The 25,691-nt window shown below is 41.3% G+C and overlaps 1 protein-coding gene across 6 annotated transcripts; it reads left to right on the top strand.

Moving 5' to 3' along the window:
* Positions 1-179: 179 nt before the first annotated feature.
* On the top strand, positions 180-25,018 carry LOC307011504 (acylamino-acid-releasing enzyme). 6 transcript variants are annotated; one of them, XR_013800427.1, is made up of 26 exons: positions 180-255; positions 781-952; positions 1,104-1,423; positions 8,819-8,885; positions 10,022-10,434; positions 15,376-15,508; positions 15,614-15,740; positions 15,895-15,970; positions 16,046-16,121; positions 18,524-18,663; positions 18,792-18,926; positions 19,084-19,175; positions 19,363-19,400; positions 19,496-19,617; positions 20,039-20,099; positions 20,193-20,287; positions 20,479-20,548; positions 20,662-20,747; positions 20,838-20,976; positions 21,071-21,154; positions 21,824-21,904; positions 21,996-22,084; positions 22,221-22,364; positions 23,313-23,415; positions 23,768-23,874; positions 24,372-25,016. XR_013800427.1 is itself a non-coding variant. In XM_079637239.1 (26 exons), exons 1-26 carry the CDS (start codon positions 226-228, stop codon positions 24,472-24,474), a joined length of 3,153 nt encoding a protein of 1,050 aa, XP_079493365.1. In that variant the 5' UTR covers positions 180-225; the 3' UTR covers positions 24,475-25,018. The 6 variants fall into 6 exon arrangements, 5 of the variants coding, with proteins under 5 accessions (XP_079493365.1, XP_079493366.1, XP_079493368.1 ...); XM_079637239.1 differs by having other exon boundaries at positions 22,171-22,364; positions 24,372-25,018; XM_079637240.1 differs by lacking the exons at positions 180-255; positions 781-952; positions 1,104-1,423; positions 8,819-8,885; positions 10,022-10,434 and adding exons at positions 10,917-11,464; positions 11,860-12,013; positions 12,157-12,857 and having other exon boundaries at positions 22,171-22,364; positions 24,372-25,018.
* The last annotated feature ends 673 nt before the right edge of the window (positions 25,019-25,691 follow it).

Raw genomic sequence — 25,691 nt, 5'->3', positions numbered from 1 at the left:
CCAATATTATATATATGTGTGTGTGTGTGTATATATATATATATATATATATATATATATATATATGGAATGATATGAGTGTGATGGTTTTAAGTCACCATTATCATGGTCATGTGCGGCACTCTTGTTTTGTAGCTCTTTATTTTGAAAAGCTATTTACGTCTCCTTCGCTCATGGGAATCTCGCGAGATTTTAGACCAAACAAATCGGGCTCTTTTGACTAAAATGTTCAGCCACACAAGTCAACATACAGAGGTAAATTATAAAGTTTCTGCATACTTAACAATAAGGTCAGATCTATCACCTCATATGGTGTCATGAACGAATAAGCAAACGTACCAAAATACAGAGTTTAAAACGCTACAGGTGAGTAAGTTTGATGCAGCGTCAGGAAGCGACCAACTGCAGACTTGCGAATCGGCCCCTGGCTGGAGAAGTCCGTCAAAGGATCAGCTGATTTCAGAGAGTTTTTGTGATAGATTGTCCTGCCTAATACAGATACTAATATACCTTTAAACGTATTCTTTTTTGGGCCTGTCCACGTTGACATTAATTTTGCTTTAAATTACATTGTTAGATTTAGAAGTTGAAATTCCCTTTCTTTTATTAATTTATAAAAATGCAGATTCAGATAGAGTTGGTGCAAGCAAACATAATTTTGCCATGTATTATTTATCTTTTTTAAATACGATTTTCATGTAGGCCTAGGCTACAAAGCCCATTATCAGGAGACAAAGTAAGGCTAAGGTGATGTTTTGTTCATACATTTTCATTTCACAGCTACACAAAACTATTTTGCGAGGAGAGAAGCAGCCAACTCTGAAGAGATGTGAAGACTGTTGTTCCTTGTACCACTGCCCTTTCTGTGTGCCTGAGATGTTCAAACCCACCATCAAAAGCAAATGTTTGAAACATTTACAGGGTCACAGAAGAAGAGCAATACGACACAAAGGCTAGTACTAAATAATTTGTGTGAGAAATTAGATGCATATTGAATAATGATGATTACCTGAAAGTGTCTCAGGTAGTGAAGTCACACGAATAAATTATTATTCTTTTTCTTACTATAATGGGTCTATAATATCCTTTTTATTCCCTTCCAGAATTCTTCATTTTCAAATGTCATTTAAAGTGCCGAACTGGTCCACACTTTCACTGTGTGAGCTGCACATCCACTTTTATGAGGAAAGATGGTTTTCTAAAACATCTGGCAATGTGTGACAACAAAAAACCCCAAATAACAGTTGTGGAGTTGAAATCAGAGAAGAATTCACCTGCACCAGATCTTCATCTGACTGCATCTGAGTCTGGCATCACTGTGGAGATGCCTGTCGGTGATGGACACAAGATCCGGATCTCTGAGGACGCTCAGAAAATCAGACGAAGAAAAGCAAACTTTGAACAATACTTGTGCCCTAAAATGGTAAGTTTCTTTTACTTTTGTTTTTTATGTATCTTTATACACTACCGTTAAATAGTTTGGGGTCAGTAAAGTTTTTTATTTATTTAAAGAAAGTAATACTTTATACAAAATTGTAAAATAGTTTTTACAATACTTTTTACAAAAGATTACTATTTTAAATAAATGCGGTTGTTTTCAAATGTATATTCATCAAAAATCCTTGAAAAAATTAATTACTTTTTTTACTTTTTTGCACATTTCTGTTTCATGCACACCAAATCAGTATGTTATATATATTATACACATTAAGTGTACGTTTATACAACATCTGCAATACTGACAAAAAAATTCTGTATTATGCTGCTAGGGCAGTAGTTATATAGCGATGTCACTTTGTTAAGAAACGTACTCGGTTACTAACGTAACCTCGGTTCTCTCTAGAGAGAGGAACGAGTACTGCGTTGTCGTAGAAACGCATTGGGGAAAATCCTTTTCCATGAGAATACTGAAGCAAAAAATTATCCTTAATTTTGTATCAATGTAAAGCGCATTGCCACAGCATACAGACCTAGGCGAGACAGCTCGCGCGCCTATTGGCTGCTGTGCGGCAAATGCTTAAGCCAATGAAGCGAGCCCTAGAGTGACGTCACGCTCACAGGCTTATGAACTCTGATTTTTAAAGCGAAACAACCAGAGCGCAGACACGGCAAGAAACGCAGTACTCGTTCCTCTCTCTAGAGAGAACCGAGGTTACGTTAGTAACCGAGTACGTTCTCTTACGAGAGATACTCTCGTACTGCGTTATCGTAGCAACGCATTGGGGAACACCCTGTAAGACGCCGTGTATGCAGTGATCCGACACCATAGACCCAGAGCACTGAGCTGGGGTTCATACAGTGCATAATCACCTATAGGACTCACAGAGAATCCTGAAAGAGGTGGGTTCTAACCACCATCTCTCACAAAATCGACTGCACATAGCATATCAGCATAAATTGACTGCACTCAGCAGCTCAGCATAACAATGCCATAAAACGGCGACTGAAATCTCAGTCTAATATAAACACAGTTATTTTAAACCGATAAAATCCTGGCCTGTAAGGCGGGCACCTCGAGGTTGTAAAACCTGATAAATGTAGACGGTGAGGCCCAGCCTGCCGCCATACAAATATCCTGTAAGGCAATCCCACTCGACCAAGCCCACGAAGAAGCCATACTTCTCGTGGAGTGCGCTCTAACACCCAAAGGGCACTGAATGCCTTTGGATGCGTACGCTAGAGCTATCGCGTCTACTATCCATCTGGATAGACTCTGCTTCGAAGTGGCCAGTCCCTTGAGACGCCCACTAAACAAAACAAAAAGCTGCTCCGTCTGTCTGAAAGCAGACGAGCGCGACACGTAAGCTCCCAACGCCCTCACTGGGCAGAGAAAATTATCGTCCGTATTGTCCCCGGTGACCGGAAGGGCAGACAGGGAAATAACCTGCGCCCTAAACGGTGTGTTTAGGGATTTTGGAACGTAACCATGCTTAGGTTTGAGCACGACTCTGGAGTCATTAGGCCCAAATTCCATGCACGACGCGCTCACGGAGAGCGCGTGCAAGTCCCCAACGCGCTTCACTGAAGCGAGAGCCAGGAGAAACACCGTCTTGAGCGACAGGTGTTTCAAATCAATCTCCTGAAGAGGCTCAAAAGGAGGACCCTTCATGGCGTCCAGCACCGTAGAAAGGTCCCAAATGGGAACAGTGGGAGGTCTGGGTGGATTAAGTCTCCTAGCTCCTTTAAGGAACCAAATGACTAAATCGTTCCTTCCTATGGACTGGCCGTGAGCGGTTTCAGAAAAAGCCCCTATAGCCGCCACATATACTTTGAGTGTGGAAGGGGATCTCCCATTATCCAATAGCTCTTGTAAAAAGGACAAAACCTCTGTTACTCCGCAGTCTGGGGGTGACACGCCACGAGACGTGCACCAGCCAGAAAAAACAGACCATTTAGACGCATAGAGCCGTCGCGTAGACGGAGCTCTAGCCTGTGTGATCGTGTTCAGCACTCCCTGCGGGAGGTCAGCGGATACCCGTTGATGGCCCACACGTGAAGGGACCATAACTCCGGGTGAGGATGCCAAATCGAACCATTTGCTTGAGAAAGGAGATCCCTCCTCAGAGGCACTGGCCACGGGGCGGTGCTGGCTAACTGCATCACAGCTGGGAACCAGGGCTGATTCAACCACAGCGGTGCTACCAGCAGCACTGAGCATCCTTCCTCCCTGATCCTCTCCACCACTTGGGTCAGGAGGGAGACAGGGGGAAAAGCATACAGCGGGCGGCGCGGCCACTGATGAGCCAGCGCGTCCCTGCTTTTTGAGTAAAATTCCAGACAGTGAGCGTTTTCCGGAGACGCAAAGAGGTCTACTTCCGCTCTGCCGAATTTCTTCCACAACAGTTGCACTGTGTGTGGGTGTAACGACCATGCCGGAACGCGGTTCCTGGACAGTACATCTGGTCCAACATTCAGGTGTCCTGGCACGTGCGCCGCCCTTAATGAAAGGAGGTTGCAGCGCGCCCATACCAGAAGGCGTCTGGTCAGCCTGTATAATGACAGGGACCTGAGGCCGCCCTGGCGATTTATGTATGACACCACTGACATGCTGTCTGAACGTATCAGTACGTGGCAGCCCATAAGCAGGGGACGAAAGCGAGTGAGCGCTTTGCACACTGCTAACATCTTGAGGCAGTTTATGTGGAAGAGCTTCTCTCGCTCTGACCAAAGGCCAAACAGCGGTCTGCCCTCGAGCAGCGCTCCCCACCCTGCGTTGGATGCATCCGTAGACACCACTCTCAGACTCGAGGAAATCCCTAGACTTACACCTGACAGGTACCAGTCTTTTGACTTCCACGGTTTCAAAGCTGCAACGCAAGCTTGATTGACCTTGAGGCGAAGCCGACCGGTGGCCCATGCTTTGCAGGGCACCCTCCCTTTGAGCCATATCTGCAGCGGGCGCATGCGCAGCAGGCCCAGCTGTAGTACTGCAGATGCTGAGGCCATCAGACCTAGCATTTTCTGAAAGCTCTTTAGAGGGAGAACAGCGCCGGAGCGGAATGAGCTGACTGTGCGCTGGATGCGCAGCGCGCGCTGTTGTGACAGCTGCGCTGTCATCGACAGCGAGTTCAGTTCCAGTCCCAGAAAAGAAATATTCTGACTGGGGGATAGTGAACTCTTTTCCCAGTTTACTGTGAGACCGAGATTCTCGAGGTGACTCAGCAGCAGGGCTCTGTGCGCCACTATCTCTGAATGAGATTGGGCTAGGATGAGCCAATCGTCCAAATAGTTCAGCACTCGAACACCCTGCAGTTTGAGGGGAGCGAGTGCTGCGTCCATGCACTTCGTAAATGTACGGGGTGCTAGAGACAAGCCGAACGGCAGGACTTTGTACTGGTATGCCTGGCCCTCGAAGGCGAATCTCAAAAATCGCCTGTGACGTGACGCAATCTGTATTTGAAAATACGCGTCCTTTAGATCTACTGACACGAACCAGTCTCCTTGGCGAACGTGCGCGAGGATTTTTCTGGTCGTTAGCATTCTGAACTGGCGTTTCACAAGCGCTCTGTTCAGCTGCCTCAGATCTAGTATGGGTCTGAGACCCCCGTCTTTTTTGGGTACCAGGAAGTATCTGCTGTAAAGCCCCCCTTCGCTCTGAGCCTGAGATAAAGGTTCGATAGCCCTTTTTCTCAGAAGTTTCTGAATTTCGACTCGAAGTAGGTGTGCTACATTCGAATCTACCGAAGTCTCGACGCGCGCCGTGTGGCGGCGAGGGCGTCTGCGAAACTGTAGCGAATAGCCTTCTTTTATGATATCACCCATTTTGAAACCCCGGGAAGCTTCTCCCATGCATCTGCACGTGTAGCTAGGGGTTGAGTGAAAAGCACGCTCTGATCGACTCGCGATACAGCGGCTTTGGTGAGCTGTGACAGAAATGTCTCGCTCGCAACATCTGAGGCCGGGGCCGTGCTTATGAAAGTGGGCAGAATGTCCGCGCTCGACCCCTCGACAGCATTTAGGCGGGAGAGGGAGGGCTGGACGGGCTCCGTAGGAACCGTGATGCTTGTGTGGGAACGCGGGCACTGGGGACCGGGCACGTTTACCACCTTTATAGCATCGCTCGCCGAAGCGGAGCGCCTGCACGCAGGTTTCGTTTTTACAGAAACCGTGCGATGAGCAGGAGGTAGCATTAGTGGGCACTGGGTAGTGGGCACGTGTGCTACTTTTAACGCGCAATCGAGCTGGGTCGATTTTATGTGCGCGGGCCCTGTGTGTGGGGCCGTGTTTGTGTGTAGGGATGTGCACATTACAGCGGGCAGATTTACTACACAAGAAACACCATCGGCCGTGGCCGGGACACTCTTAAATGCACTCTTTAATGGATTTATCTGGGTAGCCGTGAAAACGGCTGTTGTGTGCAGGCAAGCGGCCAGTGAGACACGCCTGTTGGCTGCAATGATCGCTGGTACAGTCGCTTCGCTTGGGACTGCACGAGCGGTGAGCTTCGGTGAGGGTCCGGCCGCAGCGGGACTTGAACACCGACGCTTCCCTAGCAGTGCTAGGATGTCTTCGGGGGCTCTGGCTTCAACGCTACCTTCTGTTGCGGGCCACGCGGCGCGGCGACCGGAAGAGCGAGAGCGCGGTCTCGAGCTCTGGGTCTGGCGGCGTTGAGAAGAGGAGCTGGGCGGCGGTCTGGGCTGTGAACTCTGAGCAGGCGGTTTCGCACGGCCTGCTGCTGAGTTGGAGCGCTTCGGCAGGAAGTGCTTCATCGCCTGGGTCGCCTTCTGCACCTCAGCATACCTGTCGGTAAATTCTTTCACCGACGTCCCGAAGAGACCAGCAGGGGAGAGCGGGGCGTCGAGGAACGCGGTCCGCTCCGCTTCTGGCATGTCTGAGAGCGTGAGCCAGAGGTGCCTCTCAGACACGGTGAGCGCCGCCATACTCCGTCCGATGGCTTGGGCCGCAGACTTCGAAGCGCGAAGAGCCAGGTCTGTAGCGCTTCTCAGATCCGCCACGCAGATCGCATCGGGCCCGTTCTCATCCAGCTTGCGGAGGAGATCGGCCTGGAATATCTGCAGCGTCGCCATGGAGTGCAGCGCTGACGCGGCCTGTCCGTTGGCGGCATAAGCGCGACGGAGCAGGGATGACGTTGTGCGGCAAGCCTTTGAGGGCAGCGCCATCTTAGCTCGCCGTCCAGCGGAGGGCGGGCATAAGTGGGCCGCGATAGGCTCTTCGACCGGCGGGAGGGAAAGGTAGCCTCTGTTCTTAGCGTCGTCGACTTCGGAGAACGCTAGAGAAACAGATGACCTCGTCCTCGTGGAGAACGGGGAAGTCCAAGCTCTCGCGACCTCCTCGTGAAGCTCAGGAAGGAAGGGGGCGGGCTTAGACGCAGGCGTAGACTTTTCCCTGGGCAGAAAATAGCCATCCAACCGGTTGTGGGCGGGCTGCTCAGGCGAAACCCACTCAAGGCCAAGGCTCGCCGTGGCTTGAGTGAGCACGCGGATGAGCTCCGCCTCGATGCTCGCTCTCTTTCCTTTGGTCGCGGGAGCTGGGGGTGCGAGGTCCGCAGAGCTCGCCCAATCCTCGCTGCCGGACGCCAAGACAGAGCACGAGTCCTCATCCCTCAGCATGGCGTCGATCTCATCGATGTCGTCGACGGAAGCGGCGGCAATCTGCGGCCGCTGTCCGTCGGGGATCGAAGCTGAAGAAGCCGGAGAAATAGTTTGCGGGCGCGCCGGCGAACATTGTCGGCTAGGGGATGGTTCAGGGTTCCGCTGTGCACGGCGCTTTTTACGGCGCGGCACAACAGCGGAAAACACGGGCTCCTGGAACGACGCCAGGCGAGTCCGCAGAGTCGCCAAAGGCAGAAGTTCACAGTGATGGCAGCCGCCATCCGCAAGAGCGATAGCCGCGTGTTGCTCACCTAGGCAGGAAGCGCATATAACATGACGGTCCCCGTCGCTGAGCGTTGCACGGCATGAGCCGCAGGAAGGCATCCTCGGAGAAGACGGCTTCCTGGATACAAATAACATGTGTGAGTCGCGCCGGCGAACTCACACACACTCAAATGGAGGCAAAAGGATATAACCGCCGGAACGCGCAGCTGGAAGGCGAAGAAGGCGGCGGTGCCAGCGGCTTCACGTCCTCTCCCGCTAAAGTGCTCTCTCGACGGCGCAGCTTCTCCTCGGATCAGCGAAGTAGGTGTTTCGCTGAAGGATAAAAAATCCGAGTTCATAAGCCTGTGAGCGGAATATATAGCCCTAAGCCACGCCCGTTTCGGCGGGACGTGACTCATTGGGTGTGACGTCACTCTAGGGCTCGCTCCATTGGCTTAAGCATTTGCCGCACAGCAGCCAATAGGCGCGCGAGCTGTCTCGCCTAGGTCTGTATGCTGTGGCAATGCGCTTTACATTGATACAAAATTAAGGATAATTTTTTGCTTCAGTATTCTCGTGGAAAAGGATTTTCCCCAATGCGTTGCTACGACAATGCAGTACGAGAGTATTCAATTAAATTAAATTCAAGTTTATTTGTATAGCACTTTTCAAAATACATATTGTTTCAAAGCAGCTTTACAGAAAATGCATTTCAAAAATATACATACAAAAATACAGTTAGTTAATCATAAAATTTAGGGCATAACATATCGCCGGCGTTGGGTCGTCTCTTCACAGGCGTCGAGTCGTCTCATCACAGGCGTTGGGGCATCTGAAGTCTCCATGAGAGGCTGGATACATAACTGGAGCTGACGAACTCTATTTGAGTTATCTCGGGACAGGCGTCCCGAGATAACAACAAAAAAGGCAGATGGGAAATAATTAGCGTAGCTGCTGTTCATAATATGAATGCATTTGATCTGATTTAACTGTAGTATAAAAGGTATGAGATGCATCATGTGAATGCTTGGCTAAAGAGATGCGTCTTTAATCTAGTTTTATAGAGTTCTAGAGTATCTCTCGTAAGAGAACTACAAGCCTATAGACTGAACACGAAATATGCATGTGTGTGAGAAGTCACCATATTCACAGATTTGCATTTTTGTTACACGGAGATGGTAACTATCGTTTTAAGAACTTTCACTTTGAAACCCGTTTTCAAAAGTTTGTGTTTTCAGGCGCCCAAAACTCTGTTGTCGTGTAAATGAATAGCCAAAATGCATAAAAGTTTTCCGTTTTTAGTTGAAAACACTGTCGTGTAAATGGTCCCTAAGACTAATGCACTGAAAATATTCATTTAGATGAATCATCATAAATAGACAGCAAAAAAAAAAAAAAATCATTCCTTTACATCCCATAATGGGCTTTGTTGTGTCAAAATGTATGAAGCTGTGGAAATTTATATCAACAAACAAAACACTTGTCGTCCTGTGCATTTGCAGGCTGTAAGTGAGGAGACATGGAGCCCGGGTTCCACTGATTCAGAGATGGCAGACCAACGGTCCACAGGTGATGAGTCTCCTCAAACAGAATGCAATGTGGTCGTCTTGATCTTCAAGTGTGACAAAGGAACGAAGTGATATCAGGCACAGAGTTAAACATATTTTTATCGAGTTGTTATTTGATCTTAGTGCCAAAATAAAGACACAAAGCATAAAAAATGCTAAATATTTAAAATAATATTTTCAGCTTCAATCTTTAGTGAGATGTTATAGATGTTTTAAAATGAGTCTAAGGTCTTTGTGTACTTAACATACTGACATCAATGAGCAGATTAGGCTGGAATACACGACACAAAACTTTTGCCCATTTATGCAGTCTGAATGCGTCAATGCTAATTGCTGAAAGATAGAGCCAGTCTACAGATTTTGAGAAGCAGAGTCAGAGATGTTAGCAGAAAATGGCTAAATGTATGGTGGGCACTGGGCACTGAATAAATGTTTTTTCCCCACTTCAGACCATTAAACGGTTGTTATTTTAAGATGAATTTAGAACATTGCTTTCATCTTTCAGGCAGGTTTCGGTGTGAGTGTGTTTGTTTCAGAATGACTTGAAAGTCTGGTAGTGTGTGATCATCTGTCGGTCAGCAAGTGTATGTGTATTGTTTTAAAAATCTGTTCAGATTTTAAAAGTAGTGCAGTGCATTCCAACCTTAAAGTTGGAATGAAAAGCAAGTTGCTATAGTCTTTTTTGTTTGTTTTGTTTTTTCCTATTGTGATATATCCAAGTTAAATGACTTTAAACAGTGAAAACATTTAGGGTGGGACTTGATTTTGTCCATGGGGAATTTATTGGATTGTTTGATTGTTGTGGTTTGCTATTGCTGTGATGTCATTTGAGTGACAGGTTTTCCCGCCTTCGCACCAGTAAACAAGTTATTTTGATTAAAGATTATGAAGGCACAAAAAGTTAAGGAAAAAAAGTGCACGGATAAATAATTTATAATAATAAATACTGCAATGTTCCATAAAAAAATCCCCAAGAATTGTCCATTTTGATTGCATGGTGACTTTAAATCTGATTCTTTGTCAGTCTGGCTAGCCAAAAAACAGAACTATGAAATCCAGTGCGTAATGTATAACGAGTCTTATATATTAACATGCTCTGATCAGAGACCTTAAGATTTTTACTCTGTTTAATCTCAGGTGAAGGAATGATTATGGAGGAGCAGGTGAGAACAGATGAGCCATCTAAATCCCCAGTGGATGAAGGAGATCCTTCAGTGCTAAATCTCTCTGTAGTGGATCACAATGTCACAGAAACCACTGTCTCAAATTCTGCTGCCAATCCTCATCCTATAGAGGCTGATCTCGCCATAAAGACTTTGGTAAATGAGATGTACACTGGGCACACACCTGTAGAAAGCACCATCCCACAAAGATCCAAATCCGACGCACAAGATCTGTGTCCTTTCTGCGGTTTAATGCTGCACAGGAAGAACCTGCAGGTGCATGTAAGAAGGAAGCACCCAGATCAAGTTTTAAACCAGGAGAAACCTGCCTCTGCTCAGGTGAAAACCCCAAAACAACAGAGACTCCCTTTGCGAAAACAACAGAAGGTGAGAGGAGAAATTCATCCTTTGCAAAGTTATTCTGCTTTTTTTTTGCTCTTTAGAGCAGAGTTTCCCAGAGTTTATGAATTTGTAATGAAAAGCTAATAATTAATAATTAATTAATAATAAAAAATAAAAAAACACTTACTTAAAGATTAAATATTTAATTTGTTTAACTGCATGTCATGTGACCGTTCACTGACATCAGATAACTGTGAATATGCATAGGCCTGTGTATTGTTAAATTATTGAAATATTAAATTAAAATCTCTGAGGGGTAAGCCATTATTTTAGTTCAAAGGGGTTCTTCTTAACTAAAAAATTGGGGAATCCCTGCTTTAGAGCAAAGGGACAGTTCACCCACTTATTCTCCCTTTTATTCAAAATTTCTCCTTTTGTGTTTTCCAAATGAAAGTCATATAGGCTACAAGTTTTCAATGACATAACAAACAGTGATGACAGATTTTCATTTCTGGGTGATCCTACAGTGGTGCACAACACAACGACAGCGAATCACCACAACAGCTCCCCGTGCGTGCGTATATTTTTATGAACAATATTTTTGTTGTGGGACAACAAGGCACTCTGTCAATTTCGCGGCAATTTCCCGGGATCAACGCGCTGTGTGAAAGGGGTTAGACGAGGATGGGTTAAACGTTAAAGCTAACATGCAGGCTTGTATTAGTAGGAATGGACTGAAGAAACAACTTTTGAACAGTTTTTACTGTACCAATATATTATGAACCCTTGAATTTCCCATATGGGCCAATACATAGGAGGGTGGTCTGCACTGCGTCCTGCAATACAACGCCAGGTACGTCCATTACAACGCCTATTATCACCATAGACAGTATGACTATCACCCATGAAAGTTATACAGTAGGTGGCGGTAATACTACTAAGGAGTGAACGGCCGTTAAACATGAAGAAGACGAAGAAGAAACGCCTACCAGCAACAACAACAGTCCCACGGCCGCTCCAACGATAGTCGCGGGAATTCAATTTCGTCAAGATGGTTCAATGTCGAGATGAGAAAGTAAGTTATTTAATTAAATATTTGCTTTTGTCTTAGTTGTTGTTCATACAGTGATATGGCATGTGGAATTTTAGTTTATCTAACGTTATTTGTGTGACCTGCAGCACAAATAGGTTGGGAAAATGAACTGATGTTTTAAATGTCAACTATGTCATCCCTTCAATTTAGGTGTGTTTGAAATGGTATAACTGTAAATAGTCTTCAGTTTCCTTTCCCCCCGGTTTGTGTCCAGAGTCAGACATGTCTTAATATACCTATGTTCATTAGTATTGAAACCCTATCTTCACACATACACGTTTTGTGAATTAAATGTTAAATGTTCGTCTTTTGGTTGTGACAATTATAAGTAATGTGGACTTTTAAGGAGTTACAGTAAATATTGTATTTACTTCTAGTTTCATGTTACCATTCTGAATGAGGGAAGTTCTCCTAGACCTATTTCACTTGCTGAAAATGAGTACAAATGCCTGTTTTGTAAAAAGACTGGAGAGTATCCTGCTCTGGTGGCACACGTACAGACCCACGAGAGGTCTGTTGTCAAGCATGGAGGTATGTTTTAAAGTAATGCTGTGAAATGTTATAAAAACAGACAAAATCATGTTGTCTCTGAAATGATTGTCGGCATGTAAAATTATGTATATCCATTCATACAAGTATTTTGTGATATATTTCTCTCTTCTTTTTTTTTACAGGGTATAAAATATATAAATGCCACCTGGGATGTATAGATAGTGGACACTATCACTGCTGCTACTGCTGTCAAAGTATAATTAGAAAAAACTTATTTATTAACCATGTGCAGAAGTGTGCATCAACCAAAGTCGACATTTCATCTACAGAACCTTCCAGAGAATGTTTAGAAACCTGTGCTTTAAAACCAACTAACTTTCCATCGTCCCACAGCATCTCAACAGTATCTGCTGATTATATCCCTAAACCTTTAACCACTCCAGTTTTACCACAAGCTTTACCTTCTCCACCAGTCCCAAGCAACTCGGGATCTTCCATTATTTCTGCGCCATGCATGGCTGACCACAGTGCCTCAGAAACAGAACATTTTTCCAGCACTTCACCTACACCAAGTCCCTTGACAGGCTCGAAGACTGCTGTTTTACATCCTACAGTTGTAATGCCCTCAGACATTCAAAATATTGTGTCTGCCAACCCAACTCAATGCATCTCCACCAGTAACAAAAAAATACTTAAGTGTAGGCCAAAGCGAACAATGTGCTGCTTTTGCAACAAGATTTTAAACAAAAAAAACATCAAAACTCACATTCAAAGACGTCATTCTTTGTCTACTCCAGATGTGAATATAAATCACCATCGTCCATCAACGTGCATTGACCGCACAAATGGAATTTCTGCTGTTGGAGAAACAGTCACTGGACCAGTAAGACCTGTACATGCTCAGAAATATACATGGGGACATCTCCATAAAGGGGCCTGTGAATTTGAAAAGGGATGACGTGCATTTAGTTTTTACAGAGGAGTGGATTAAAGGAGAACTCCGGTCAATTTTAACATTAAGCTCAATTTTTAGTAAATTTGAAGTGCTGTCAATACAGAGAACAACGACAAAAATCGGTGTTGCCTACACCGTGTTATACTATTTTTAAAATTTGCACCCTATTGACTTGAATGGGGCAAGTTTTAAACCTGCTTTTAGCCTCTTAACATCCTTAATGTTTCATTACAAGTGCCCAGCCATGTTGAGTGATTCCTTCAGAGTGAACACGAGTGAATCTGACTGCAGTAGATGTGAAAGATATGAATAAAAATGATGTTATATCAGCCAGCGCACATACCTGTATTTAGTTCCTGTTTTCGGTCGAAGTCCAAAGTAGTCGATTGTCGAGTTGAAGCGCATAGGTTTAGTTACTTAGATCACGCGCGTGAACTCGACAATCGACTACTTTGGACTTCGACCGAAAACAGGAACTAAATACAGGTATGTGCGCTGGCTGATATAACATCATTTTTATTCATATCTTTCACATCTACTGCAGTCAGATTCACTCGTGTTCACTCTGAAGGAATCACTCAACATGGCTGGGCACTTGTAATGAAACATTAAGGATGTTAAGAGGCTAAAAGCAGGTTTAAAACTTGCCCCATTCAAGTCAATAGGGTGCAAATTTTAAAAAGAGGATAACACAGTGTAGGCAACACCGATTTTTGTCGTTGTTCTCTGTATTGACAGCACTCCAAATTTACTAAAAATTGAGCTCAATGTTAAAATTGACCGGAGTTCTCCTTTAATGGGCCTATCCAGTGCATCTATCATTGGTCATTAGTCTTATTTCTATTGTACAGTCTTCTTTCTACTGAAGACAAATCTCAATAAGGAAGGTCTTTCAGAGGTTATCAGAAATAAGTGAATTTTTGATAATTCTTCTAGCAAAAAAAAAAAGAAGATGTCATCCACCTCATATGACTCTAGGTTGGGGAACAATGGTTAGGTAAAAAAACAACAACAACAACAACACACACTTGGCACTGCCCATATTTGAAAAATAGTAATATATGTCCACACAAGTCCATTGCAATAGGGCACTTGAACCAGACAAATCCTGAGCTTTTGAAAGAAAGTTCAGGCAATTGTATTTGACTCCTTTGCAGATTTATCTTGTCAATGATAATAGTAATGACAAAATGTGTCCTAAAAGCACTAAGTGCAATGGTCTATTAGTTATTATTAATATTATTTAGAAAGAAAAAAAAGTATTTAAAAAATAATTGTTAAATTGTTTTGTTTTTTTCCCCAAATGTTTTTATGGACCCTTGAACTCTTCACATATTGAGTCAGCCAAGTCATTTCACGACACTGTTTCTTGGCCATATAAAGGATGCATTAAAGCTAAAATTTGGGCTTCATAATAGAGGTAATGGTCTAACAAAATCCAAATTTCAAACAGCTTTTAACCAATCTTTTAATATTACACTGTAAATTAATTCGTATATATTCTCGTATATCGTATATAAATTACTTGGCTAATTTAAAATGCAATAAATGCAGTAGAAGTTTTTTTTTTTTTTTTCGGTATTATTTCTTTCTAAATTAGGATTTTGTTAGGCCATTACCTTTAATATGAAGCCCTATGGCAAAGAAATGAGGGGAGCATTTTTGTTGTGTTGTGGCAAGAGCATGGTGTCAAAAGTGTGATGAATAAACCGAACCACCCCTCAGAGCCGCAGAATGGATGCGTCCGCAGAGAAAGCACTTTGACCGCTGTTGAAACATCGGCTCTCTTCGACACTCCAGCGATTTCCCCCGATCTCGCTCTTCTGTCACGACAGTCCACTTTCACTCGACCGGCGCGGATCATTGTTATTGACATGCGTTGCGGAGGAGTGTCTGTTGTTGTTGTTTTAGCCAGATTTCGTTTGCGCCTTTCTGGCCCATATCCATTGTAAGGTGTGAACGGAACCGGTGCTACTTTTTAACGTTATATTAACGTCTATTTTATGAACATGTTGCTTTATTATTGACAGATAATATATATATGGTATAAACATTTTAATGAGCTTACCGGAAGCGTATCGTTATCATTGCGTTATACAGGCCAGTGATTGATAAAAAAAGTGTCATTTCATGGAGCAAGAAATATTGGCTAAATGTGGGACCAGCAGCTGAGCTGATTAAAAATTAGTTGCGTTACATGTAACACATTTTGAGTTTTGAATACTGCTGTGCACTAGTAGCCTATGTGACATATTATAAGTTATATACTGTATATAGTCAGTGGGCTCTAAATTATTGATATATATATATATATATAAAGGGTTATTATTAATAGTCTGTTGCCACAAGTAAGGCTGGTTCAGGTTTGGCTGCTCATCAGGTTTGTTTACCCATGTTGGTTTCGGTTTATGTTGTTAACTGGTAGTTAATATGTTTGTGGTTTCAGGTTGCAATGGAGAGCATGATCAGAGATATGTTCAGACACTGTATCAGGTTTCCTGTGCCCATTTCGGCCTCTGTGGTCACTGAAGAGCTGGTGGACACTGCTACTGACAAGCGGTGCATTACTCTATTGGCCCGTGAGTTTAGTGGAGAATTCTGTTGTGTAGTTTTATGGTGTATTTGCTTAGTTTAGTGATATGAACACTTCATGGTGCTAGCTTTTCAACATTCTTTCTCTGTAGAATGGAGTCAGTGTGATTTGGAGAGAGGGGTGAAACTGCATTTCTCTCAAAGATGGACTCTACTGTGTAAACACGACACAATAGAGCACGTTCTGCCATCTGGAACAAGCTCACACATAGAGAAAGAGTAAGATATGTTGTATGTATGTGTGTAATATATATATATATATTATATTATATATTATATATATATATTAATGTATCCTCAAGAGGTAAAAAGAAAGATAGTTTTGATTACAGGTACACAACACACCCGTCATCAAAATTCATCTCTCACTCAGGTTGCTCAGCTGCCAGTCTCCTTCTGGGACTCTTCAAGCTGTAATTCGAGAGGAAGCAGAACATCAGTACCTGGAGGTAATGGCTGATATCTTTGAAATTTACATTTGAATGTGAGGAAAATATTTTAATTCTCTTTGTTTTTCTTGGTAGGTTTGGGGCCAAAATGGTCTGGAGAAAAGCTTGGACCTCATAGCTCTGAATAAGCATGGAAAAGTGTACGAAGATGGTAAGAAACACTTTTGGCTGTCCGTTGTTACACAACAAGAGTCTCGAATCAATGGCCCGTGGGCCGAATAGGGCTAATTGTGAACAAATGACTCTTGAGCTCGTAGTGAATCAGGCCTATGTCTAAATTGAGGCTTCAAATCTAAAAACTGACTCACTCACTGGACCATAAGCCATTTTCAGTCATGTCTCATTTGGGATGAACTGAGAACCTTTATATGAGGTGCACTTCAGGTTTGTGAGTTATATCACTCTACAACTGGTAAAACAAGAAACTTTTCTCTTTTGCGTTTTGTGACTGAATGGAATCTGGCCTATGGTACAATGATGTATAACCAGTGCTTAATTTGTAAAGTGGGAGGTCCCGGAGCGCAGAGGGGGGGTGGATCCGGCGACTCAAAACGGGGGTTGGAGGAAACGGAACAAAAAAAAAACAAACAAACAAAAAAAAATGACACTGCCTAAGTAGCTTCTCTGCAGGGACAGCATGTGCTGAGTGGGTGCTGCTAGATCATTGACGGGGAGCTGCGCAAAACTTGGTCACTAAATATTTAATATTCAGTTATGTTAATGATCACAATTAAAGTTTTAATTTCATTAAATTGAACAAGCGCAACATTCAGCATTCAATCTAATAGATCTATTCTAAAAGATGTAGGCTATTATTTCAACACAATATCTAGTTATTTCGAAATAATATGTGTGCGTGCATCTGTAAATCCGGTGACACATGTATTGATTTTTATTAATAAACAAGTGTTTTCTCTAAAAGTGTCGACTCGGCTGCAAAGATGAAGTTGACGATCGTCATCTCCGTGTGAACGCGCTTATAGAGAGAAATGCACATAAATAAGCCTAATAATGGATTATCAGAGAGTAGCCTTTTTCTTTTTTAGTTTTGAATTATTTCGTTTAAAGACATTTTAAGCTTTGTGTATTTGGTGTATTTGTCATGTCTGTGTGAGGCATACTCTGAGTTTCGTTAAGTTAGGATGTGCTCTAGTTCACATGCAAGTGAGCGCGCGGGCGCCTCCGTTATATTTGTTTCGTCGGCCTATTCATTAAATAGCTACAGGCAATTGGTTGATGACAAATTGATTAAAATTAAGATACAATTTATACAAAACGAAATTCCCCGGATAAGCGGAAGAAGATGGATGGATGGAAATTCACTTTAAAGAAAGGCTTTCTATAGCCTAACAACTTCAACGGTCAAAATCATGTCTGACCCGCTCCATGTCTCATATTGCGCATCCTATCTTACTCGGTCGTGCTGTTCACTTTTCATAAATCAACATAAATGGAAAAAAAACCAAAAAAACATTATAATATTTTAACAAATATGAAACGCGCTTTTTGGCTACAACGGTATAGTAGACCTACATAGCCTAGCTACTCTCTATTTGTACACATTTCTGCACATTAATTTAATTCTGAATTTTGCACACACAAGTTGAAAGGCATTTGTTAAAAAAAAAAAAATTCACGGATAATTGTGCGTGCATTTATTAGCCTAATCATTATGATACTAAAATCCTAACAAATAGGCTATGTACAAAAAATCAGATGAGCCCATAATATGAACGGTTAAGCATTTTCCTCCCATAGAAAACCATTAGGATATAAGAACGCTTAATGTGGCTTAATGCAGATTAGGATGTCCCTTTATTTATGTCGAAATAACGAGATATCGATACTAGGCTACTGAGTCCACTTCTTTTTGATCAGCGGAAACGATTTTTGCTTGTTTGGGATCTGACTGTCCAGCGTAGCCTATTTGAAAAAGTTTTGACATTTTTCCCCTGAGTGAAACGATCGAGGCTAACAGCAATCTCAACTCGTACAACAAGCGCGCAAGTCATGTGTCACAAACATTGAACACTACACAAACAGTCTTTTTTTTTTTCATCTAGCCAATTAATTTTAGTGACACAGGAGGTGCCGGATCCAATAAAAAGGTTCCGGATCCAATGTCGGAGGTGACGGAACATGTTCCGGCGTGTTCCGGCTCAAATTAAGCCCTGTGTATAACTATTCGTTGATGTCTTGCTCTGGAGGCAGTCATATGCAAATGTATTTGCCAGTATGACGTCACAGGTCAACAAATATCAGAACAAGCTGTTTTTGGAGCTTGATTAAATAAATGCTTTTTTTATAATGAGGAGGATGTTTTAAGCTATGAAACTTGCAGGATGTTTTAGTAGTTCAAAGACCTTATATGTCATAAGATTTCTCATGATTCTTTTAAAAATAGACATGTATATTGAGTGAGTGGTTCTGTAATTTGGATATGAATGATTCATTTTAGTAACCTATTGATTTTTATCTACTCAGTCTGGAGCCCTGATCAGTGTGTAAGGATATTGGTCTGATGGTGTGTACTCTTTCTTTGTGCATCATTAGCTCAGTTTGCATGTTTGGCCTGGTCACCATGTGAAAAGAAGTTGCTGTATGTGGCTGAGAAGAAGAGGGTGGAGCCGTCAGCTCAATCATCATTTGCATCAGCCAGTGAGGATGGAGGGCTAGTGTTGCTTGAGGAACAGGTGAGATGTCTGTCTATCAAATCATCTCAACTGAGCTTATCCCACATGTAGCTTTGTGCATTAACTGTTGTAACTAGATGTTAGAAGAAATGCATTTGAGGTTTTAAAAGGCTTGTGACATTTCTCAGGATAAGAACGTGTATATTGAAGACTGGGGTGAGGGGCTGGTGGGTAAAAGCTGTCCAGTCTTGTGTGTAGCTGATCTCAATAAAGCTGGAGTCATTGTGTATGCTGGCATCCCTCCTAATATATCACCAGGACAGGTGAGACGGATATATCTCACTATTCTTATTTACCCAATTGATAATTGTTATGTTATGCCAAATTGGCTTTAAATGGTAGATGTTATATCAGTAATCTCCAAATTCAAGTGCTTTAAATAATAATTGAGTTATTAAATACTCCTCCTTCTCTCTCAAGGCCCTGTGGGGGCCTAATGGAAGGGGTGTGGTGTTTGTGGGCCAATGGAATGAGCCATTCAGACTGGGCCTGAAGTTCTGCTCCAATCGTAGGTGAGAGGCGGAGTTAGAGCTTCAATCTCTTTAACAGCTAGTACTTTTGATTCGGTTATATTTCCATCCTCAAGTGCTACTATTTAATAAGATGATTATCTCAGTTGGCTGATTTACTCTTTGCCAAGATTTTAAAATACTATAATGTTTTAAAATATAATATTTTGCTGATATTCTTTTTTCACAGATCAGCTCTCTTCTACTTGAATATGAAAGGGAACTGTGGTGAGTTTTTTTATATTATATTTTTATATAGGAGGTATTGTATGTATGCCCTTTTATAACCTCATTTTGTTCAATTTGACCTTTGACCTGGTCAGAGTGCATGTCATCTGACAGCATGTCTGTGTCGAGCCCTCGGATGAGTCCAGACTCGTGTTGGATCGTCTACTTACAGGGCCAGGTCTTTGGACCACATCATCAGTGCCTGAGCATGATGTTGGTAAGAATGCAAATAAATCATTAACATATTATGTAATAATATTTATCTTAGGAATGTTTAGATGAAATGCCAAATTGGAGTATTTTGTTTAATATTTATTATATTATATACTCAACTGGTCAAAAGTTAGGGGCCAGTAAGAATTTTTTATTTGAAGAAATTAAGACCTTTACACAGCAAGAATGCATTAAATTGATTAAAAGGGTCAGTAAATGCTGCTCTATAAACTTTCTTCTCATCAGAGAATCCTGAAAAAAAGTGCATAATTTCCAAAAAAACAGCAGGATGTTTTCAACATTGATACTTGAGCACCAAATCAGGACATCGTAGTGTGTGTGTGTGTGTGTGTCTACATTTAATATTATATTATACATATTATATTTATTAAACCATTTTCTCTGTCTTTGTTTGTCCCTTTTAGTATGATATGAAGAACAGAAGCACTTCAGTTTTGGTAGATGTGGTCAGGAGAGCAGAAAAGGGTACTTGGATAAAAACACATACACACATTGAAGAGTGAGGTCAAGTCAGTTTAATTTGTGTAGCACTTTTCACAATGTTTTCTTTCCTCACAGGTCAGTTTGCTGGTATATACGAGTCGTTGCCGTCTCAATGCTGGTCTGCAGACAGTGAGAGAATCTTCTTCAGCAGTGCCTGTGAAAACAATAAGGTTAACAAATACTTAAATGTACATGTAGCTGAGGACAAAAAATACAGGTGCTTTAGCAAAAAAAAAAAAGTGGGCATAAAATAGCTTGCATAGAAAACCGTGTGTGTCCCATGTCTGCACTATGTGGATTCTGAATTTCTAATTCCTAGTGTTAAGATTTTGTGATTTTTTTGCACCATCTGGTCTTTTAGGCAGTTTTCTCAGTCAACAGAACCACAGGAAGAGTCACACAAGTGTGCGGATTGGATGTGCTACGACTAGGTAGTGTGAATATGGAGTGATGTCATGATTGCTTTGACTTCAGGCTGTTTATTCTCTTTACTATTAATGTCATTGCATTTGTGACTTTAATTCTGTATTTTTGTGTTTGGTAGATGATTTCGGGAGTGTGCAGCTGTTGACAATACAAAAAGACCTGATGGTGATGAGCTGCTCGTCTCCAAATCAGCCACCCTGCCTGGTACACACACACACACGTGCGCACACTTTACTAAAACAGTCATCTTTCACTGAAGATGCTGCATGACACAGCTTTGTGTGTTTTCTGTAGAGAGTTGGCTTCCTCTCAACAGTTGATCTGTCTAAGGATTTGCAACTTTGTAATCTGGGTGGAGCAGATGTGTATGAGGAATTTTATTGGCAGCCCATGTTGATCACACCCCCTTCTCCAGAGGAGAACCATCAGTTCTGTGAGTAACATGGATCTATCATCAGATATACAGCCGCTACTATAGCAATACTTTTTTGTGATCTTTCTCATTCCTCCTCTCTGCCTCTATATAGCCGGACTGAATTTCGGAGCAATTTTGTTGAAGCCTTACAGTCTTAAAGAGAAAAGGAAAACTCCTCTAGTGGTGAATATACACGATAAGACTGAAACTTTTTTCATGTAATTTTAATTCAAATGACCGTTTCTTCAAATGTCTTAGAGATGTTGCCACAGTTCTTCTGGATTTAGTCTACGTTTTTTTTCTGTTTCTTAATGTAATAGATGATGGTGAGATCAGATCATACCGGCTGTTATAACTACTTGTGCATACAAAAATCTCACTGGATTATTACAATTGATGGGAAAATAAATATTGGATATTTCAACTGATATTTCCTACTGACACACTACAGTAACATATATAAATAACTGGTTTAAAACCATTTTTGAGTGAATACTAATGTGCCTAAGACTTTTACACAGTACTTTACTCGCAATAATCACGGTTGTCTGAAATAATCACATTAAACCAAATAACCGCAATCAAATTGTTATTTAATAGTCGCAACAGGCCTAGTTAATGCTTGAATAAAAGTTATCAGTTTCAAAAATACCTTGTGCACATGTGCAGTGCTGTGATGCATATGTTTACGAGAGCCCTTTTTTAGTAAAGTTTGTAATACTTTGTTTGAAATACATAAATGTAAATCAAACTGCAAAGTTTAGGGTTCATATAAACTTTCAGAATCTGAAATTGGATTGGACTAATTCGGATTGATGAAAATGACTGCCTGTAAACACACCTAGTAAAGTATTTCTCTGTGCAGGTGGTCCTCATTCTCATTTCGCTGCTGACTGGAATGCCACAGCTGCTGCTTTAACCAAACTGGGGTTTGCTGTTCTTATGGGTGAGTGTTCATATGTCATTCTTGTTCCTGTCACAACATCAAAAATCGAAAATGAGCACCGAAGTATTTTAACATTTTGTGTTTGTTAAAGTGAACTACAGGGGCTCCACTGGTTTTGGTCAAGATGGCATAGAGTCTCTGCTTGGAAATGTTGGCAGTCAGGACGTCAAAGATGTTCAGGTGTGTATATGCACAAATAACGTGCCTGTAAAAAATAAAAATAAAAAAAGTATTGCATTAGCTTGTTTTTTATTCTTTGTGTCCAGAGGGCAGTGTTGTGCGCTTTGCATAATGAGACTACTCTCGATCCTGATAGAGTGGCAGTGATGGGTGGCTCTCATGGTGGATTCCTGGCCTGCCACCTGGTCGGTCAGTATCCAGATTTCTACAAAGCATGTGCAGCACGAAACCCCGTCATCAATGCTGCCACGCTGCTCGGGACCAGTGATATCATAGACTGGTAATGCACTCATGTTTACATTCATTATTACTAGGGCTGTGAAAATGGCTGAAAAAGTAAATTCAAATTTTATTCTCAAATTTAAAAGGCATAATTTCACTTTTGGCTTGTCTCTTGAGGCCACTAGGGGGTGTATTGAGCTAAATATTAACTCTCCGAATTATATTGTTTATTCAAAGCAATAACATGACTGTAAAAAAAGTGCTTAACGTTTATAAATCAAATGTCATTTTGTAAATTGCTTTAACAATTATGATTAAAACAGCATCATGTATATGTAACCCTCCCAGTTCTACTCGACCCGCTCCGTGAATTTGTTCAAATTCAACAAATATTTGAAATTTTTATAATATAACATTTGAATATTTGCTATTAAAGATGAAGTGGCTTGATGAGCATTGTTTTCTTTCCTGTGCTGATCTATTTAAACAGGAAGTTTGGACAGGACAAATATATTGGCTTGTTGTCACAAATGATCCAAGATATTGGATATTGGGACAGGGTCATGCTCATTCTAAAGAGCATTTGAATGGGAAAAAAATCGTTTTGTTGCAAGGAATCAATTTTGTCTGTTTTTCAAAGAGAAATAAAGACATTTTAAATGTTGCTGTTTTTTTTTTTTTTTACTAAAGATTAAGAGGACGTTTTTTTTTAATGATGTACATGGATAAATAATTTATAATAAACTCCAACATTCCATTCAAATAAAAAAGTCGATTTGGATTTTTAAAAGCATAGAACCAGTTTCTCGTAAAATCCAGGATAAAACACAGTTAAGCCTAATTTATTCCAGCGCTAGAAGGAGCCTCTGTGTATAATGCAATAATGTAGTATTGCCTTAGTATTCTGAAGTTATAATGTTAAATCTGTTGGATAATGATCAATATACTAGTTTTTACAGTGGCCGAAGGTAACTAATAGTGTTGTGTGCTTGTACTGCCCCTACAGGAGATATTCCTCTGTTGGGCTTCAGTATGCTTTTGACCAGTTGCCTACATCACAGTCCCTCACGTCCATGCTGGAGAAGTCACCTATAATACACGCTGCACAGGTATACACTGACACACACCTGCATTTCTAAACTATCTAAATAGGGATTTTGCACAAACTGCTATTGGTTTTATGTAGAGCTAGTTATAAATAAGGAACCCTAAAACTTTCTGCATGTTTACAGTTTTTTGTTAATACCATTTTTTTTTACAAATGAGAATAACCCTAAAATGAGGTTTTTGGATTATTTCATAGGTTTAGCACATTTCTGAGCACAAATTTGTCCTCAAACTATGCACACTCACACACAGACATGAAAAATTATTAATTCACGATAGAGAATTTCTTGTGTAGCATAATAAGCGTAACATGTAAATATTAAAACTTAATGTGGTCTGTGTATGTGTGTTTAGATCCGAGCTCCTGTTTTGTTAATGCTGGGTGGGAGAGACAGGAGAGTATCGCCTCACCAGGGTCTGGAGCTCTACAGAGCACTCAAGAGCAGGAATACACCTGTCAGGTACACACACACACACACACACACACACACCATCATTTAATATACAAACATACTGAATACTCATATTATTTGTCACTAATAGTGATAGACCAGGCTGATTTAAACAGCTAGTATTTGGCCATTTTGAGATGATTGGTTTTGGCCATTAACATAGTTTATTGTATTATCAAATGTAATTTATTCCTGTTATGGCAAAGCTCAATTTTCAGCATCATTACTCCAGTCTTCAGTCACATGATCCTTCAGAAACATTCTATGCTGATTTATTGCTCAAGAAAGATTTTTTCTTATTATCAATGTAGATATTTTTTTCATGATTTTTTGATGAATAGAAACATTTATCTTTTGTAACATTTATAAATGTCTTTGCTGTCACTCTAAATCAATCTAAATGCAATAAAAGTATTAAGTAAAAGATACAAATAAAAACTCACTGACCCTTCAGCCTGCTCTTTCTTTATCACACACTCTCTCTCTTCTCTTTGTCTGTTTCTCAGGTTGTTGTGGTACAGTGATGAGGGTCACTCGCTGTCTAAAGTCAACACGCAGTCTGACTGCTTCCTCAACATCGCTCTGTGGTTTAAAGAACATTTAAACTGACTTTTCTCAGAAGTGCATATGAAAATATCCATCAGAAGCTTTTTTTATTTCTGTCTGCACATTATTGTGAAATTCTTGCCAAAACTGTAAACATCTAAGAATGCTGCACTAAAGCTAAATGTGCATGCTATGGAGGTCACTGTCCATTAGGGGGCAGACCTGTCTGTTTAATCAGCACTGCTAAAATAAGGGGTCAAATGCCAAAGCATGGAGTCTATAAGTTAAGAAATCTGAGCTCATGTACTGAGATACTCAACTATTCTTTTTAGAATCAATTTCTAAACATCCACACTCTTTTGTGAGATATTTGCTCTTCATTCTGTTTTTATTGGAGAGTAACATTGCAATATTTTTTAGATCAAATCGGTTTGACTTTAAATACATAGACATAGCGATTGTTTGTAGATTTAAATTAGTTTGAATATTAAAAATAGTACATTTCAGACAGGAAGTACTAGAGAATAATGAAAATCTATTTTCTATTTTCAGAAATGTATCTGCAGAGATTCATACATTCCATGTTTATAAACATGATACAAGAGAGAAATGTGTGTCATTTATTTTTATAATGTACATGCACTTCATCCAGGTGAACATGCTAGCTTTGGTGGCTGCCGGAACAGCTCACATATCTAAGACTCTTGTGTCTATTTCATTTACAGCCGCTTAAGAAAGATCCTTCCTTCAAAGATGTCTTTGTTTCATAGTTTTAGCAACATTCTTGTCCTTTGAACACTTAATCCTTAAATCCCCTTTGACAGATTCATTCAGCTCTTGTGTTTCTGTCGTGAACTCTGTTTTTAATGCTTTTTAAATGATTATTATTGGGTATTTTGGTTTGCCGTTTGTGGTATGTAGAGCACCAGCCAGGTTTATGTTACACTTACAGTGTTTTAAAAGGCCGATTGTAGCATGAGGATTTTCAATATGCTGGTAGTCTCAGGGGGCAGATTGCTTATAACCTGTTAAGATTGCTTTGCTAATGAGCCACAGAGAGACAGAAGTAGAACACAACAGGCCATCTGAGACCACTGCCATACTGTGTGTGTGTGTAAGAGAGAAAGAGAAAGAAAGGTCTGTATTATTATTCACCCTTTGATGTTTGGTGTAGGTGTCTGGGTCTTGGCAGGTCAAATATCATTAGGTCTTTTCTCTCTGTCTCAGTCTGCCTAGCTGCTGGAAGACTTATAAAGGAAGATTAAAGAGCAAGGCGGAAT

This window comes from Phoxinus phoxinus (genome assembly GCF_949152265.1).
Source record: "Phoxinus phoxinus genome assembly, chromosome: 15".
NCBI lineage: Eukaryota > Metazoa > Chordata > Actinopteri > Cypriniformes > Leuciscidae > Phoxinus > Phoxinus phoxinus.
This window is presented reverse-complemented; position numbering and strand designations above follow the sequence as displayed.